Source organism: Babylonia areolata, chromosome 12 (genome assembly GCF_041734735.1).
Source record: "Babylonia areolata isolate BAREFJ2019XMU chromosome 12, ASM4173473v1, whole genome shotgun sequence".
Classification (NCBI taxonomy): Eukaryota; Metazoa; Mollusca; class Gastropoda; order Neogastropoda; family Buccinidae; genus Babylonia; species Babylonia areolata.
This window is the reverse complement of record NC_134887.1, coordinates 42,627,276-42,644,012: the sequence shown is the minus strand read 5'-3', so window position 1 is coordinate 42,644,012 and position 16,737 is coordinate 42,627,276. Positions and strand designations below refer to the sequence as shown.

Genomic DNA, 16,737 nt, shown 5'->3' with positions numbered 1-16,737 from the left:
TGATCTCCCTTGCCTTGTTCTGACAGGTCTTTATTGTTGAGAGAAGAAAAAGAAAAGTTAAAATGGCAGTAATACTGCACCTTCGATAACCATACGTTGAAATAATATGTATTTGTTTATTTTGCCAATTTAATATTCTGTGCGCTTCCCCACCCACGCACCCCATCCCCAACCCCCGAAAACGGAATGCGACTGCCTACGTGATGGGTTAAAGTATCACCAATGAAATGAAAAAGAAAAAAAAAAGAAAAAAAAAGACCGTACTCCTAAAAGCTCACACGTTGATTCCAGTGTACGTGGGCATTGCAGCCCAGGACGAGACACACACACAAAGAAGAAATTCCAGACACAGATGAACTCATTGACTGGTGTCTGTTCACACGTATGAACGAGCGAACATGGGAATTTTACAGTTTATGCGAAAGGAAACGAGGTTAGCTTCATCGATTCTTTTACATCGCTGTGTAGAAAAAGTCCCCTGCCACACTTCACTTCACCACAGCGCGTAAATCACACTTCACCCGTTGATTATCGTATTCGAAGACATCGTCATTATTATTGTTGTTATGGTTGTTGGCACAACTATTGTTCTTGTCATCATCATCATCCTTGTTAACAACCATCTTAAAAATCATCAGTGTTACTAGCAGTACTACTCGTTCTGTAGTAGTAGTATATTTTGTTACTGCTGTTGACATCATCATCACCCCTGCTATTATTACTATTATTATTATTATTGTTGTTTGACCCATATTGACACAGTGACTGACTGCCGAATGCCGAAGGTGTCTGTGTGTCTCCCCCCCCCCCCCCCCCCCCCCCCCCCCCCCCACACACACACACACACAGACACGCACTCCACTCCACGCCGTTTGACAAAAAAAGCCAGAAGCGGAGGGTTGGTTGGTAGCGGGGAAGATGACGCTAAATAATTGATGGAGAGAGTCTGGGTCGCTTCTTCCTCCCACCCCCCTCCTTTTTTTATTGGCTTATACAGTGTCGCCACCTGTTGGTGTCCACCAGAGAACTTTTACACACACACGCCACATTACCTCCCCCTTCCCACTCGGCTGCCCTTGCTACGCTTGTTTGTCTCCCTTTGCGTGGAAGCTTTCCCCCACACCCCCAGTACACACCCGGTTGTCGCCAACACTGCGATCATGTGGTCTTTAGTTTTGACAGGGGGTCGACCGGTCGAAAGTCTTTGAGTGAGGATGAAATTTAGTTGCGTTATTGAGTTGAATTGATTTGAAGTATGGAGACAGTCGTGAAAGATGTTCAAGCGTTTCTGTCACAGTTTGAATTCACTACCACCAAGCCCGGTGCGTTGAGAAGGCGTGGCTGTCATGATAATCAAATGTCGTGACTGTCATGATAATCAAATGTCGTGACTGTCATGATAATCAAATGTCGTGGCTGTCCAGTCACACATAGGATTTAGCATGGTTGCCCACCTCTTTCACTGAGGAAAACCTTCTGTCTTCCTTCAGTAACTATGATAATTTATCAAGAAAATAATAATGATAATAATAACAACAACAACAACAGCATAATAATAATAATAATAATAATAATAATACGATGATGATGATGATGATGATGATGATAATATTGATAATTAGAAGAAGAAGAAGAATATATAATACATGGTAGTCCGATGCTTTGAATGTTGGTTTAAAGTGCCGAGAAAGGAGAGATCAGATGCGTTGTTGTGTGCAACATGAATGATGAGCGTTGCCGCTAAGCGAAGGGACATAACTCTTTTCTACTAACTTTTGTCAAACAATACTTCAAACATACATACCAGTACGAAACACAGAACAATAACAATGTCATTATTATTGTTGTTGCTGTTGTTGTTGTTTTAAATCACTGCCAGTGACTCCAGCAACACAGCCAGATATCTTAAACCCTTGCAAAAGTTCCCATCGGCACAAACGATTTGATTTGCATAATTGCAAACGTTTTCCGAACTTGTTCGGGTCTGTGAGATATCTGTTGGTTTGTTGCACCCACACGTTTTGACCATTTTCTTGGCGGCTTCCATCAGACTTTGGCTGCGTCCTGTGGGAAGACAAAAGAGAGTTCCAGATCGTATTTATTTATTACTTTTTTTTCCTACAATGCTGGTACTTCAACGGTTAGTGTCATACAAATATGCCTACTACGTCACACGTCACATATGTTACATGTTGTGGCTACAGGCTGTCAGATCTGGAACTCCATTATAGCAACAAGATGTCACAGCGATTGGATTTTCCTTGACGCCCCTTGCACGGGAAGCACAGCTGCTAAACCACCCGAAGACCACTGATGGAGAGAGTGAGACATAGTGGTAGTGGGTGAGATACGGGTGATCACATAAAATGGATGGGAATCCCCGGTACCACCCAGTCTTTTTAAACGGTATTCCAGAAGCTTGCCTCTGGACACCCCCAGCTTGCATCAGACAGTGAGGGTTTGATGAGGCCAAGTGGCATCGTTTCTCTTGTGGGCCTTGACAGTGATCTGTTGACCCGCCCCTCCCCCTCTGCCCTTTCTTCCCCCCACCTGCCCTCTGTCCGGAACAGTTTGCAACCCAGGGGCAGGTAACTGAAGAGTGTTGTCAGCGGATGGAGGAGGGAGGGGAGGGGGACAGAACTGTGGACAGGTGGAAGTGACCAGCAAGTCAACACCCTTACTCCTCACCCCGACCTCTACCCCTTTCTCACCCTCCCTCCCTCCCTACCTGCGCATCTGCGCACTGGTCAGCAGCTAGTGGGGTCAGTTTTAATGACGCAGTGGCGTGCTCCGTTTTAACGACCTGTTATTGGCTTACGCCCTTTAAAAGGTCATGTTGTTCAGCGCTTGAGTCTATCTTCGGTCATTAGTTTTTTCCACCTGCTTGCTTTATTCACAGCACACGGGTGTCGCGACAGACAAACTCTTTGGCAGTGTAGGGGATTAAATACCGTCTCCGATAAACCAGACCTCTGACACTGGCTATCAAAAGATCGAGTGTAGGGCAAAAGGCTCACTGGACAAAATTGCTCACAAGAGCAAATGCTCTCCTTGTCCAGCATGCATTTAGCGCAGGTGAAAGAACTCACAACAACAAAAAGGATGTCCCTGATAAAATCCGTAGAAAAATCCACTTTCCCAAAGCATTTTGCAGACAGAAAAGAAAAAGTGTATGGCGCTTAACTGTGGCCACGCGCTCTCCCCGTGAAGAAAAGACAGAATTTCACACAAAGAAATGTGCCGTGACAAAAAGTATAACATACCATACCATACCATACCATCAGTTTCAGTATCTCAAGGGGACATCACAGTGTTTGAACAAATCCAAATATGCGCTGCACATTTACCAAGCAGATGCCTGACCAGCAGCGTAACCTAACGCGCTTGGTCAGGCCATACCATACCATATCATACCACACCATACCATACCATACCATACCATAAAAAGACGATTTGTTAAAAAAAACAAAATCCCCAGTGATTTCAGTGGAACGTGGACAAAACTAGGGCGCAACGAGAAGCAAACGCGTTATGGGGGTTAAAGGCCAAACGGGTACCTCACCAGGGATACACGACAATTACACGGCAGGGGAAGTAAAGGGTGGAGACAGAGAGAGACAGAGAGAGAGGGTGGAGACAGAGAGAGACAGAGAGAGAGGGGGGCGAAGTGTGTAGCGTGGGGTGGTGAGGGGTGTAACCAAAGTTCAAAAAAGGGGGCGGGGAAAGCGCGGGGGGGGGGGGGGGGGCGGAGGGGGGGAGGGGCTGCACGCTTGATGAGGGAGACAAGTGGGAGGGGCGGGGGGCGGGCGTGGACATCTGTTGGGACAACAAGCGTTCTGACCCGTGCACGTGTCAAGACTCCCGGGCGAGCAGCACGTGGCTGAGTTTGTTGACTGTCCTGCCTGGGTAAATTACCGCTTTGTGTTGTCAGCTTGTATGTATTATATTGTACTGTATTACTGTTTGTCACAACACGTTTCTCTCTGTGAAATTCGGGCTGCTCTTCCTGGGGGAGATCTTTTCGCCACAGTGCAGCGCCAGTCACTATTTTTCTGTTTTTCTGTCTGTAAGTGTATTTGTTTTTAAATATCGAAGTTAATATTTCTACAAAGTTTTTCCCACCCATGTTTTTTTTTTTTGTTCTGTCTGTAAGTGTATTTGTTTTTTTAAGTATCAAAGTGGACTTTTCTACATACTTTTCTAAGTTACAATCCTTTTGTTGCCTTGGGTTCTTTTGCATACGCTAAATGCATATGCTGCTCGCAGGGCCTCAAATTATCATCGTCTCATCCGTATAAGACTAGCAACAAGACCACCACACAAGGTCAAGTGGAGGGGGATGGGGGTGTGTGTAAAAATCCCGATCCGTGTAGCATAGGGGATTCGAACCCTTGGGCTCTCGCCTCCTTGTCGGCCCCATTACCATTTGTCCACCGCTTCACCGTGTTGAAGCTAACGAGCAGCACGTGCAGGGGATGTGTTGTGTCCCGCCTGGTGAATCAGCGCTGTGTTCTGTGCTGGGCGCGTCATGGCCCTGCTCCAGTAACGGTACATGTCAGAGAGGGATGGTGCTGCCACTTTCTCCGTTTTCTTCCGGATGAGACGATAAATTCATCGAGGCCACTGGTGCAGCTATGGCGCATAGCGTGTTCCTATACGAATCCCCACGACTATAAAGGGGATTTCCCTGGCAAAGTTCTGTGGAAAACATGTAGTTTGATAGTAAAGCAAATACACTAGCAGACAGAGAAAAAAGGGTGGTGTTGCATTTTAGCGACGCGCGATATCCTCGGGGAAGAGCAACCCCGAATTTCACACAGAAAATGGCGGCCGCCGCTCTTCCTCTGTCCTCTGGTCCCGACGCTTTGATTGAACTCCCCTTTGTCGCTTCGTCAAATACCTTTACTCCGTTCTTTCAAGTCTTGTCTCAAAACACACCTCTTTCGCTTCGTCACTTCCTTTTACTCCGTTCTTTCAAGTCTTGTCTCAAAACACACCTCTTTCGCTTCGTCACTTCCTTTTACTCATCTCTTTCAAGTCTAGTCTGAAAACACACCTCTTTCGCTTCGTCACTTCCTTTTACTCCGTTCTTTCAAGTCTTGTCTCAAAACACACCTCTTTCGCTTCGTCACTTCCTTTTACTCATCTCTTTCAAGTCTAGTCTGAAAACACAGCTCCTTCCAAAGTAACACTCCCCTGTCTCCCTCTTTCCGGTGTACAGTTTTTCCAGCTGTCTGTTCACGTCTGTGTCTTAGTATTTTCTTTCATCGCTCTGAACGACTTTGGCGTGCGTGTGAATGGCTGGTGTGAAAGATTTGATTTGGATTTGTCTCCGTACAAGATTCAGCGCTGTATATATATATATATATATATATATATATATATATATATATATATATATATATAAACTTTGATCGTCGTCATCATGTTCTTGTACTTGTTCTTGTCCTTCTCCTCCTCTTCTCACCCTCGTCTTCGTCTTCGTCCTCCTTTTTCTGCGCGTCCTTCTTCTGCTCCTCTTCATCCTTAATCCTCTTCATCCTTAATCCTCTTCATCCTTAATCCTCTTCATCCTTAATCCTCTTCGTTCTTCTTCTTCGGAGCTGACCCGTTGCTATCATTATTAGTATCATTATTATCATGATCATTGTTGTCGTTGTTGATGTTGTTATTATTTTTATTATCATCATTATTGTTGTTATTATTATTACTATTATCATCATCATCATCAGTAGTAATTGTAGTGGTAGTAGTGGTAGTAGTTGTATCATCTCCATCACCACCACCGCCGCCGTCGTCATCACCATCATCATCACCATCATCATTGTTACCACCATCATCACCACCATCATACTGGCGCGTGTGTGTGTGTGTGTGTGTGTGTGTGTGTGTGTGTATTTATATGTGTTATATCTGTGTGTACATAAAATGATTAACGTGTGTGTGTGTGGGTGTGTGGTACAGACGGATGTTCCCGACCATGAAGGTGTCGGTGGACGGCCTGGACCCCCACGCCAAATACATCCTGCTGGTGGACGTGGTGCCGCTGGACGACTGTCGCTACAAGTACCACAACTCCGAGTGGGTGGTGACGGGCAAGGCCGAGCCCCACATGCCGGGTAGGCTCTACATCCACCCGGACTCGCCCGCCTCGGGTAGCCACTGGATGAAGCAGCCCGTCACCTTCCAGAAGCTGAAGCTGACCAACAACAACCTGGACCAGAGCGGACACGTGAGTTTGTTTGTTGTTGATGTGTGTGTGTGGGGGGGGGGGGGGGGGGGAGGGGGTTGTGTGTGAGTTTTTGTTTTGTTTTTTGTTGGGTTTGTGTGTGTGTGCGTGTGCGTGCGTGCGTGCGTGTGTGTGTGTGTGTGTGTGTATGTGTGTGTGTGTGTGAATTTCAGTTGTGGGGTCGTACTTGGGGTCGTTTGATGGTCCTTTCTGTTGTTGTTCCAGTGATGACGATGAAGATGATTATGATTGTTGTTGTCGTTGTTGTTCCAGTGATGACGATGAAGATGATTATGATTGTTGTTGTCGTTGTTGTTCCAGTGATGACGATGATTGTGATTATGATTGTTGTTGTCGTTGTTGTTCCAGTGATGACGATGATGATGATTATGATTGTTGTTGTCGGTGTTGTTCCAGTGATGACGATGATTGTGATTATGATTGTTGTTGTCGTTGTTGTTCCAGTGATGACGATGATGATGATTATGATTGTTGTTGTCGTTGTTGTTCCAGTGATGACGATGATGATGATTATGAATGTTGTTGTCGTTGTTGTTCCAGTGATGACGATGATGATGATTATGATTGTTGTTGTCGTTGTAGTTGTTGCTGTTGTTACTGTTGTTAGCAGTATTATAAGTGACATTAGTAATCATAAATTGTTATGAGTACGGCAAATTGTAGTCATAGTTATGCTCCTGTTATTTCGACGACGACGACGATGATGATGATGATGACGATGATGATGACGATGATGATGTGGAGCTGCGGCCCAGTGGTAACACGACCGACAAGGAAGCTAGTGTCCACGGGTTCGAATCCCATATACAGACCGGAATTTTTTACTCCACCAGCCCCTCCCCCCTCCACCAGCCCTTCGTTAGACCTTGAGTGGTGGTCTGGGTGGCGATCTAAGTCCTCTGACTGTTACCTTTTGAAAATTCCTCGTGTCAATACAAGAACCTATGGTGAACGTTCTTTCTTCTTTGCTGCTCCTGGAACGACCTTCCCCATCATATCCTTGCATCTGATTCTATTTCTGCTTTACGCTTTTCACTAAAATCTTTTTAAAACCTATCTTTTAGCACTCTCAGCTTCCTTGTTCTCCAACACCACCCATGTCAGCTCACTTTGGATGTATGTAGAGTGGGAGGGGGAGAGTGTGTGTGGGGGGAAGGGGTTTTTGAGAAAGAGTGGTCATGAACGTTTTATGTAACTTGTAATACTTTTCTTTCATGTAAAGCGCCCTGAGCTCTTAGAGAGAAAGGGCGCTACATAAATGTATATTATTATTATTATTATTATTATAAACCAGGTCCCGTATGCAACATGAACTTAGCGCACGTACAAGAATCCTTGCAACAAAACCGAGGTCCCTAGCGAAATTCTGCTGAAAAGTCCACTCCGATGGAAAAAGAAATACACTTGTTGACAGAAAAATAACGTGGGTATGGCACTGCACTGTGACAACGAGCTCACAGCTTGGGAGAGCAGCCCGAATTTCACACACAGAAATGTGTTGTGGTAAAAAGTAATTCAGTTTAAAACACTTCTTCTTTGTATTAGGTGTTGCTGTTGTGTTGTCATTTTTATTATTACTAGTATTCATCGTGTTACTAGGATGATTAGAAGTGAAAGCAGTATTTCTGTATTTTACTGTTAAATCATTTCTTCTTCAACTACTTCATCATCATCTCCTAACTTCTTTATCTGTTTCTTCTTCCCTTTCATCCTCGTTGACTCACTTGTGTAAACAAAGTGAGTCTATGTTTTAACCCGGTGTTCGGTTGTCTGTGTGTGAGTGTGTGTGTGTGTGTGCGTGTGTCCGTGGTAAACTTTAACATTGACATTTTCTCTGCAAATACTTTGCCAGTTGACACCAAATTTGGCATAAAAATAGGAAAAATTCAGTTCTTTCCAATCATCTTGTTTAAAACAATATTGCACCTCTGGGATGGGCACAAAAAAAAAATAAAAAAGAAGCCTAATTATATGAAAACTGCATTTACTGTTATATTTATATTTTTTTGTATTCTCTAAACTTGGCACTTTGACCTCTTATTCTGACACAACAACAAGAGGAGTCATTATTATCATTTTTTTTGTTCAAACAGGAACTTCTTTTGCTAAGCATGGAATTTTTATTTATTTTGCAAACGTTTTGGTACAGATAGTAAAAAAGGGAAATTACTCTGTAATTAATGCTAGGGGACTTAATTTATCACAAGTGAGTCTTGAAGGCCTTGCCTCTCTTGTTTTCTCTTGGTAATTGCAATTGTTTTTAATACATGTTTTTATGATGATGATATAATAATAATAATAATAGCAACAATATTCTTCTTCTCATTTTTGACTCACTTGTGTAAACAAAGTGAGTCTACGTTTTAACCCGGTGTTCAGTTGTCTGTGTCTGTGTGTCCGTGGTAAACTTTAACATTGACATTTTCTCTGCAAATACTTTGTCAGTTGACACCGAATTAGGCATAAAAATAGGAAAAATTCAGTTCTTTCCAGTCATCTTGTTTAAAACAATATTGCACCTCTGGGATGGGCACACACAAAAAATGAAGCCTAATTATATGCAAACTACATTTACTGTTGTATTCATATTTTTTGTATTCTCTAAACTTGGCACTTTAATCTGATATTCTGACCCAACAACAAGAGCAGTCATTATTATCATTTTTTGTTCAAACAGGAACTTCTTTTGCTAAGCATGGAAGGTTTATTTATTTTGCAAACGTTTTGGTGCAGATAGTAAAAAAGGGAAATTACTCTGTAATTAATTCTAGGGGACTTAATTTGCTTTAAACTGATCTTTCTCATCTTAAACATTAAATTTTGAAATTATACTCAATACATAAAAAGCTTGGATTTTTTTTTAAAGTGTATCACAAGTGAGTCTTGAAGGCCTTGCCTCTCTTATTATTATTATCATCATCATTCTGTTCTTCCTGAAAACATACGCAATCGCATTACACGCACACAGATACACACACACACACACACACACACACACACACACACACACACACACACACACACACACACACACACACCATGGGGGGCGGGGGGTGGGGGGGCATAAACATGACTGCCTGTGGTAACAAGCGAAATGGATTTGTAAGTGAGGCGAAACAAATGCTTGTCGACACATTTACGCATTCATGCATAAACAAAACAAACATTTTTATGTTGCACATGGAATATAGAATAAGTTGTACAAAGAACAACCCCCCCCCCCCCCCTCCACCCCATTTTTTTCTTTCTTGTTTTTTCTTTTACAAATTTAAGCCTTTGTCAACATACCCATCCCCCCTCTGTCTGTCGACCTTTCTGCACATTAATTTGTCCGTCTGTCCACTCTCTCCCTCGCTAACACACAAATGCACACACAAACGCACGCGAGAGAGAGAGAGCGCGCGCACACACACACACACACACACACACACACACACACACACACACACACACACACACACACACACACACACGTTCGTCTCCCTCCTCCCCACTCACACTCATACTCACGTACACATATATATATATACCTACGAGGTTCCTAGATCATCTAACCCCCCCCCTCAACCCCCATCTTCCACTGCCGCACACCCCACCCCCTATCTGTCTACTCTTTCTCTTTCTCTCTTTCTTCCCCCTACCTCTCCCCACCCCTCACTCTCTCTCTCTGTCTACTCTCCCTCTCTTCCCTCCCCATCCCCCACCGCTCGATCGATCTCTCTCTGTCTCTCTGACTGTCTGTCTGTCTGTCTCTCTTTCTCTCTGTGTGTCTCCCTCTGTCTCTCAGTCTACTCTCTCTCTCTCGCTCTTTCTCTCTCCCCCTCCCCACCCCCACCCACACCCCTCACTCTTTCTCCGTCTCCATAAGAACCGTTGAGCGTTTGGGAAGCGGAGGGGAGGAATGAGCTGTCAGGGGGTTGCCATGGAGACTGATGACCTTGACAGAGGGTGGAGGCAGGTCGGGCAGGGTGTGGGGGTCCTCGGGGGGCCGGCCAGTCACGTCAGCCGCTAAAGGGTCACCTCCTCGCCTGAGAAACACCCACAGCTTTTCGTCTTTTTCTTTCTCACTTAGCTGTGTCGCCAGTCCCGGCCGTACCCCCCACCCATCCCCTGCACCCTCCAAAATCCCCTTTCCAAATCGTTTGTTTGTTAGTTCAGTTCAGTGGTGGTGGTGGTGGTTGTCAGTGGATAGTTTGTTTCGCCAGTTAAGTTCAGTGGTTGTAGTTATGGCTTTAAGTGGCTAGTTTGTTCGTTTCAGTTCAGTGGTGGTGGTGGTGGTGGTGGTGGTGGTGGTTATGGCTGTCAGTGGATAGTTTGTTTCGTCAGTTAAGTTCAAAGGTGGTGGTGGTGGTTGTCAGTGGATAGTTTGTTCAGTTCAGTTCAGTGGTTGTAGTTATGGTTTTAGGTGGCTAGTTTGTTCGTTTCAGTTCAGTGGTGGTGGTGGTGGTTATCGATGGACTTTGTTTTCAATTTGCAGAGTTATTTAGTGGTGCTGGTTTTCATTTCTGTGCCATTCTTGTCCTTGTCAAGTCTAATATCATCATCCTAGATGAACAGACTTTAAATGAATAAAGAACCATTGTTGTACTTGTCAAGTCTAACATCATCATCCTGGATGAACAGACTTTAAATGAATAAAGAACCATTGTTATCCTTGTCAAGTCTAACATCATCATCCTAGATGAACAGACTTTAAATGAATAAAGAACCATTGTTATCCTTGTCAAGTCTAACATCATCATCCTAGATGAACAGACTTTTAATGAATAAAGAACCATTGTTGTACTTGTCAAGTCTAACATCATCATCCTGGATGAACAGACTTTTAATGAATAAAGAACCATTGTTGTCCTTGTCAAGTCTAACATCATCATCCTAGATGAACAGACTTTTAATGAATAAAGAACCATTGTTGTACTTGTCAAGTCTAACATCATCATCCTGGATGAACAGACTTTTAATGAATAAAGAACCATTGTTGTACTTGTCAAGTCTAACATCATCATCCTAGATGAACAGACTTTTAATGAATAAAGAACCATTCTCGTCCGTACCCCACCAAACCTCTCCCTAAACCTTTAGATTGTCCGTTTAGTTCATTTCATTGGTGGGGGTTATCGATGGTTTATGTTTTGCTTTGTGGCGTTATTCAGTGAAGCCGGTTTTTGTGTCTGTGCCATTCCCATCACCCCCACCCCCGCAAAAAACAACCCCCTCCCCTCCCAAAAAACATCCCCAACCCTTTAGTTTGTAAGTTTTAGGTCGGTTCAGTTGTGGCGATGGCTATGGTTATCAGTGGTTAGTTTGTTCGTTCAGTTCAGTTCAGTAGTGGTTGTGGTGGTTATCGATGGTTTTTGTTTTATTTTGTGAATTTATTTATCAGTGATGGTTTTCGTTTCTGTGCCATTCCCGTCCGTACCCCCCCCCCCCCCCCCCCCCCACCCCCCCTCCAAAACTGCTCCCCAAACCAGCAGCGTCTCAGCCTGTAGCGGTACACAAAAATCACCTCAGTTGGATTCTGACTGATGCGAAGACGTTTTCATGTCAGACAGAGATTGGTCGTGCCTTCGTTTGACTTTTTATTTTATTTTAAATGCTCTCTCTCTCTCTCTCTCTCTCTCTCTCTCTCTCTCTCTCTCTCTCTCTCTCTCTGTATGTGTGTGTGTGTGTGTGTCTGTCTGTCTCTGTCTGTCTGTCTGACTCTCTCTCTCTCTGTTATTTTAATTCTCTAATTTTTAATATGTCATTTTATAACTACTTCTGTTTCGTTTCTTCTATCTCTCTCTCTCTCTCTCTTTGTTTCTGTGTCTTTCTTTCTTTGTCCTTTCTTCATTTTTTTACATCCTCCATACCCCCCCTCCCTCTCTCTCTCATTTTGTATTTCTTTTTCTTCCATTTCTTTTTTTTTTCTTTTTGGTTCCTTCTTTCTGTCCCCTTCCACCCCCACCCCCAGTCCCCGTTCCTTGACCCTTCTACCTCCCTTTCCACTTTATTACCAACCCCCCAACCCTCCAACCCCTCAACCCCCTTACCTCTCTTACCTTCACCCTTCCCCCGCCCTCCGTTCCCAGGGGACTGAGAAGCGTGCAAAAATGGCTTGAAGTCTAGAAAGGTGGGAGGGGCTTGACACCTTGGAGTGCCAAAATCACTTGGGTCCTGGACAGACAGGAAGAAAGGGGGTGGAAAAAAAACAACAAAGCCAAAAAGACACAAAACAAAAGGAAAAACCCGGGTCAGTTCATTTTCTCTGGGTTGGTTGGTTCTCGTCCTTTTCCTAGCTTTGAGGCGCTTTCTTTCTTTCTTTCTTTCTTTCTTTCTCGCTCTCTTTTTCTGGTTTTCTTTTGGGGCATCAGTGTGTGTGTGTGTGTGTGTGTGTGTGTGTGTGTGTGTGTGTGTTCGCGCGCGCGCGTGCGCTGTGGGTGAAAAAGTATGTAAATATACAGTTGATTAGAAAAAAATAATAAGTGAAAATTAGTTTAGTTTAGGATTTTTTTTTGTGTGTGTGTTTTTGTTGTTGTTGTTGTTGTTGTTTGTTTTGGTTTGTTTTTTTAAATTGAAGTATTGTCACTTTCAAACTTCTAGCTATGATGATGACAACCGTCACATACATAATATGTATCAAGGAGAGGACTTTGTGTGAAAGATTTTATTTTCTTGTTGTCCTGTTCATCTATAACCGTGTTGTATTGTGACATGTTCCAAACAGAATACTGTTGAAACCGAAATTATCTGGCCTGACCTGTTAGTTTCTATGCTTTGGCAGTCCCCACTCCTCATCAGCCGTTCCATAGGAGTTGGTGTCTGATCCTTCAGACGAGGGGACAGGGGACGCAGTAAGGATGTCGATAATTACCTAATTAGATAGGTAAGAACAATTCCTTTGCCTTCGCTAGTTCACTGGCTTTCCAGTAAGCTGGTAAGCTCCCCCCCCCCCCCATGCTCCCCCAACCCTCCCTCCGCGTTTTCCGGGTTCAGTTGGCGTTGGAGCCATATCAGTATGGGTAGCTCAAGGAGGCGTCACTGCGTTCGGTCAAATCCATATGGCGCTGGAGCTTTACCCACAAGATGACAGAGGAAGGAGACGTTGTGAAAGGCTGTGAAGAAGACAAATGAATAAATAGATTAATAAACAAGAAAACAAATAAATGAATAGATTAATAAACAAAGCAAATAAACCAATGAATAAATGGGTGAATAAAATTCGTTAATAGATATACTCTAGCCTCGCTTGGTTTCTTTGATGTCCAGCTTTGACATACTCTGCTCTGGCTTTCGGTACGTGGTTGGCGATGGTCCCGTACCACGTTTGATCATTAGATGGGGAAGGAGGGAGTGCATGTAGAGGAATCAGTAAACTAACTGAACGATTGAAAACCACCAGGAGGGAAATAACCTGAACACGAAAGAAGAGGATGTGAAGGAAACAAGGGATGAACAAAAGATATAACGTCAGTCTCTTTCTGCTCCTACCAGTGACTGCTGTTCCTACTGCTACTTTGTGTGTGCGCGTTTGCGTGTGTGTGTTTGCGCGCGTGTGTGTGCGTGTGCGTGTGCGTGCGACGGCGCGCGCGCGCGTGTGTGTGCGTATGATTTGCTGGTCATATTTTTAGTGTGTATATGTACCATTGATGTAATGATGTCTTGCATATAAAACCATATGTTTTGTAAAGCACATAAGCAGATTTTTGGGTAGTGTTCAATATAAGTATCCATTAAGATTATTATTATTATTACTACAGCATAGTTTGTCAGCTTTTGCATGCAACACACACACACACACACACACACACACACACACACACACACACACACACACACATATATATATATATATATATATATATATATATATATATATATATATATATATATATATAAATGAATGAAACATGGAATAACAAAAGAAAATACGAAAAAAAGAAGAAGAAAAAACCGAAATCATTATACAACATAACCTCGTAAATGACGAAAATATATAGAAAATGGATAGAAAATAACGCAACTTAAACAAACCAGCAAAACAAAAGACAACAATGAATACATACGAACAGAAATATATGATAAAGACACGCAAACAAATGAGCAATTTTTTTTTTTTTTTTTTTTTTTTTTTAAGATCGAAAAGAATCCTCCCGGAAACCAACCAAAGGAACATAAAAACAAATACAACGACAACAACAACAACGACAACACCAACACCAACACCAACAACAACAACACCAACACCAACACCAACACAGTGACATGACACTTGACGACGCAGCAGTGACTCTTACAGTTTGAAGACATGAATAACAAAAATAGATAACAACAAATTTAAAAAGTAAATACAACAAAAAAAAGAGAGATAAATATATATATTTTAAATTGGAGGATTGATCGAGGGAGATAGCCAGGGCTTCAGAGGGAAGCTGTTCAAGAGGAGCGGGGAGTGGGTGGGGGGAAGGAAGGGGAAAAGACCAGGACAGAGGGGGGGTGAGTTGAGGATGAGGGTGTAAAGGGGGGGAAGGGAAGAAGAAAGAAAGAAGAAAAAAAAAGACGAAAAGAGAGAAATGAACTAAACGATGGCAGCACGCCACCGTGCAGAAAGAGGCAGGGGACTTTTGTTAGGGGGGTGGGGGGGGGGGGAAGAAGATGGCGGTGATGGTGGTGGTGAGAAGGTGAGGATGGTGGGGGAAGGGTGGGGGGGACAGCTGGCAGTCGGATTTTTCACTGCCACCTTCATGACGTGCGCTACTCTCTCTTTCTACCACCTTCCTCCTCCCTTCTCTGTACACACACACACACACACACACATGGCTTAAACTGAACTAGCAGCCTTTTTTCCCCCCCTTGGTTGTCTTTTTTGTCTTTTTCTTCCCCCCGGCCAGCCGTGCAAAAGACACCTCCACTTGCTCCTCCCCCCCTTCTCTTGGCGCCCGTCTTCACGCCCGCCTTCGTTTATGTATCGGCTTCTGGTCCCGGGCTGTGATTTGCAGCCAAACTTTGAAGTCCACGTTTCTTCCTTTCTTGCGGGAGGGGGCAGTTGTTTGTTTTAAAGGGGCTGCTTCTCGCACTGCTGTTCTTGGCTTTTTTCTTTTGCCTGCAGGTTTGTGTTGATATTTTTTGTCACTTTGTCATTGGTGTTTGAAGAGAAAACAAAATTTTCGGGGTGAGGGAGAGGGGGGTAGGAGTGTAGGATTTTAAAGGTATGTTTTTGAAAGATTTGATGTTTTAAATGTTTATTTGACGTCATCATGGTTTGTTAAAGGAAAGAACGTTCACCAGCATTGTGCATCGGAAGCGGTCGCACGATTTTTTTTTTTTCCAAACTTCCATTTGACGTCATCTTAGTTTGTTTTGGTAAATTTTTACCAGTAGTGATATTGCAGTAGATCACAGGGCTGGGTTGTAATTTTTTTCTTTTTTTTTTCTTTTCGCTTTTTATTTCATTTTTATTCTTTTCCAAACTTTGATTTCACACACACACACACACACACTCACTCACTCACTCACTCACACACACACACGCACACGCACACACACACACTCACTCACTCACTCACACACACACACACACACACACACACACACACACACACTGTCCCTTGCAAAGAACGTGAACTCGCTCCTCGCTCCCTTTGCTGTCTTTTGCTTCTGTTCCCCTCACCACCCTCACCCTCCTTCCACTCGGCACCTCCTCCCCCCTCCCCTGTCCCTCTCCCCTCCCCCCATCCTTCCTCTGTCCGACAGAGAGGGAGAGAGGGGGGTGGGGTGATGTATGTGAGGGGTGGTGACAGTAATGAAAACGTGTGTGGGTGCTGCCCCTTGACGAGGCTGTGTCGCCGAGGGTCCTTCACCGTCAGTGCAGATTTCCTTGTGACCCCTCCTTGGCCCCCTAAGCCCCCCCCCCCTCTCTGGAACTACTCCCTACCCCCCTTCCCTCCCTTTCTATTCCTCCCTTCTCTCTCCTTCCTTCCTTCTCTGCTCTTTTCCTTGTGTGGTGCCAGAGGTTCATAGGAGCTAGCTGATAGGTTCGCCCTCCTCCCTTCCTCTCTTCCTCCCCTCGGATGAAAAGAAGAGGAGGAAGAAGGGGGGGGGGGGGGGGGAAGGAGGACGATTTTTAAACATCATCCTGACAGTGATTGCCCACCGCTGGGTCTGAGCTAGACAGTAAAGGAAAGGACCCTCTTTTGGGGTCTTTTTTTTTTTTTTCCTTTCTCGTTTTCTTTTCTTTCTTTCTTTCTTTCTTTCTTTCTTTCGTTCTCTCCTCCTTCTCCTGCTTAATTTTCAGTTTATTATTATTATTAGTTATTGTTTTAATCAAGATGTATACACTGACGAACGAAGATGCTCGCTTGTTTGTCATCTAACACCTCGTTCCTTTGACCATTTGTAGTGTTGTGGCAGACCGATACAGTGGCTATTTGGTGACCAGACATTTAGGAAATGCCTGCTCGCGTCGCATGGACAGACGATATAACAACAATAATGACAAAAGAAATATG

General features: G+C 43.8%; 1 protein-coding gene across 1 annotated transcript in view; it reads left to right on the top strand.

Annotated features, from left to right (window-relative positions):
* Positions 1-16,737, top strand: part of LOC143287941 (uncharacterized) — a 135,339-nt gene that overhangs the window by 62,278 nt on the left and 56,324 nt on the right. Inside the window, exon 4 of the mRNA XM_076596184.1 lies at positions 5,965-6,232. Coding sequence (XP_076452299.1) covers positions 5,965-6,232 — 268 coding nt within the window. The remainder of the gene's footprint in view (positions 1-5,964; positions 6,233-16,737) is intronic.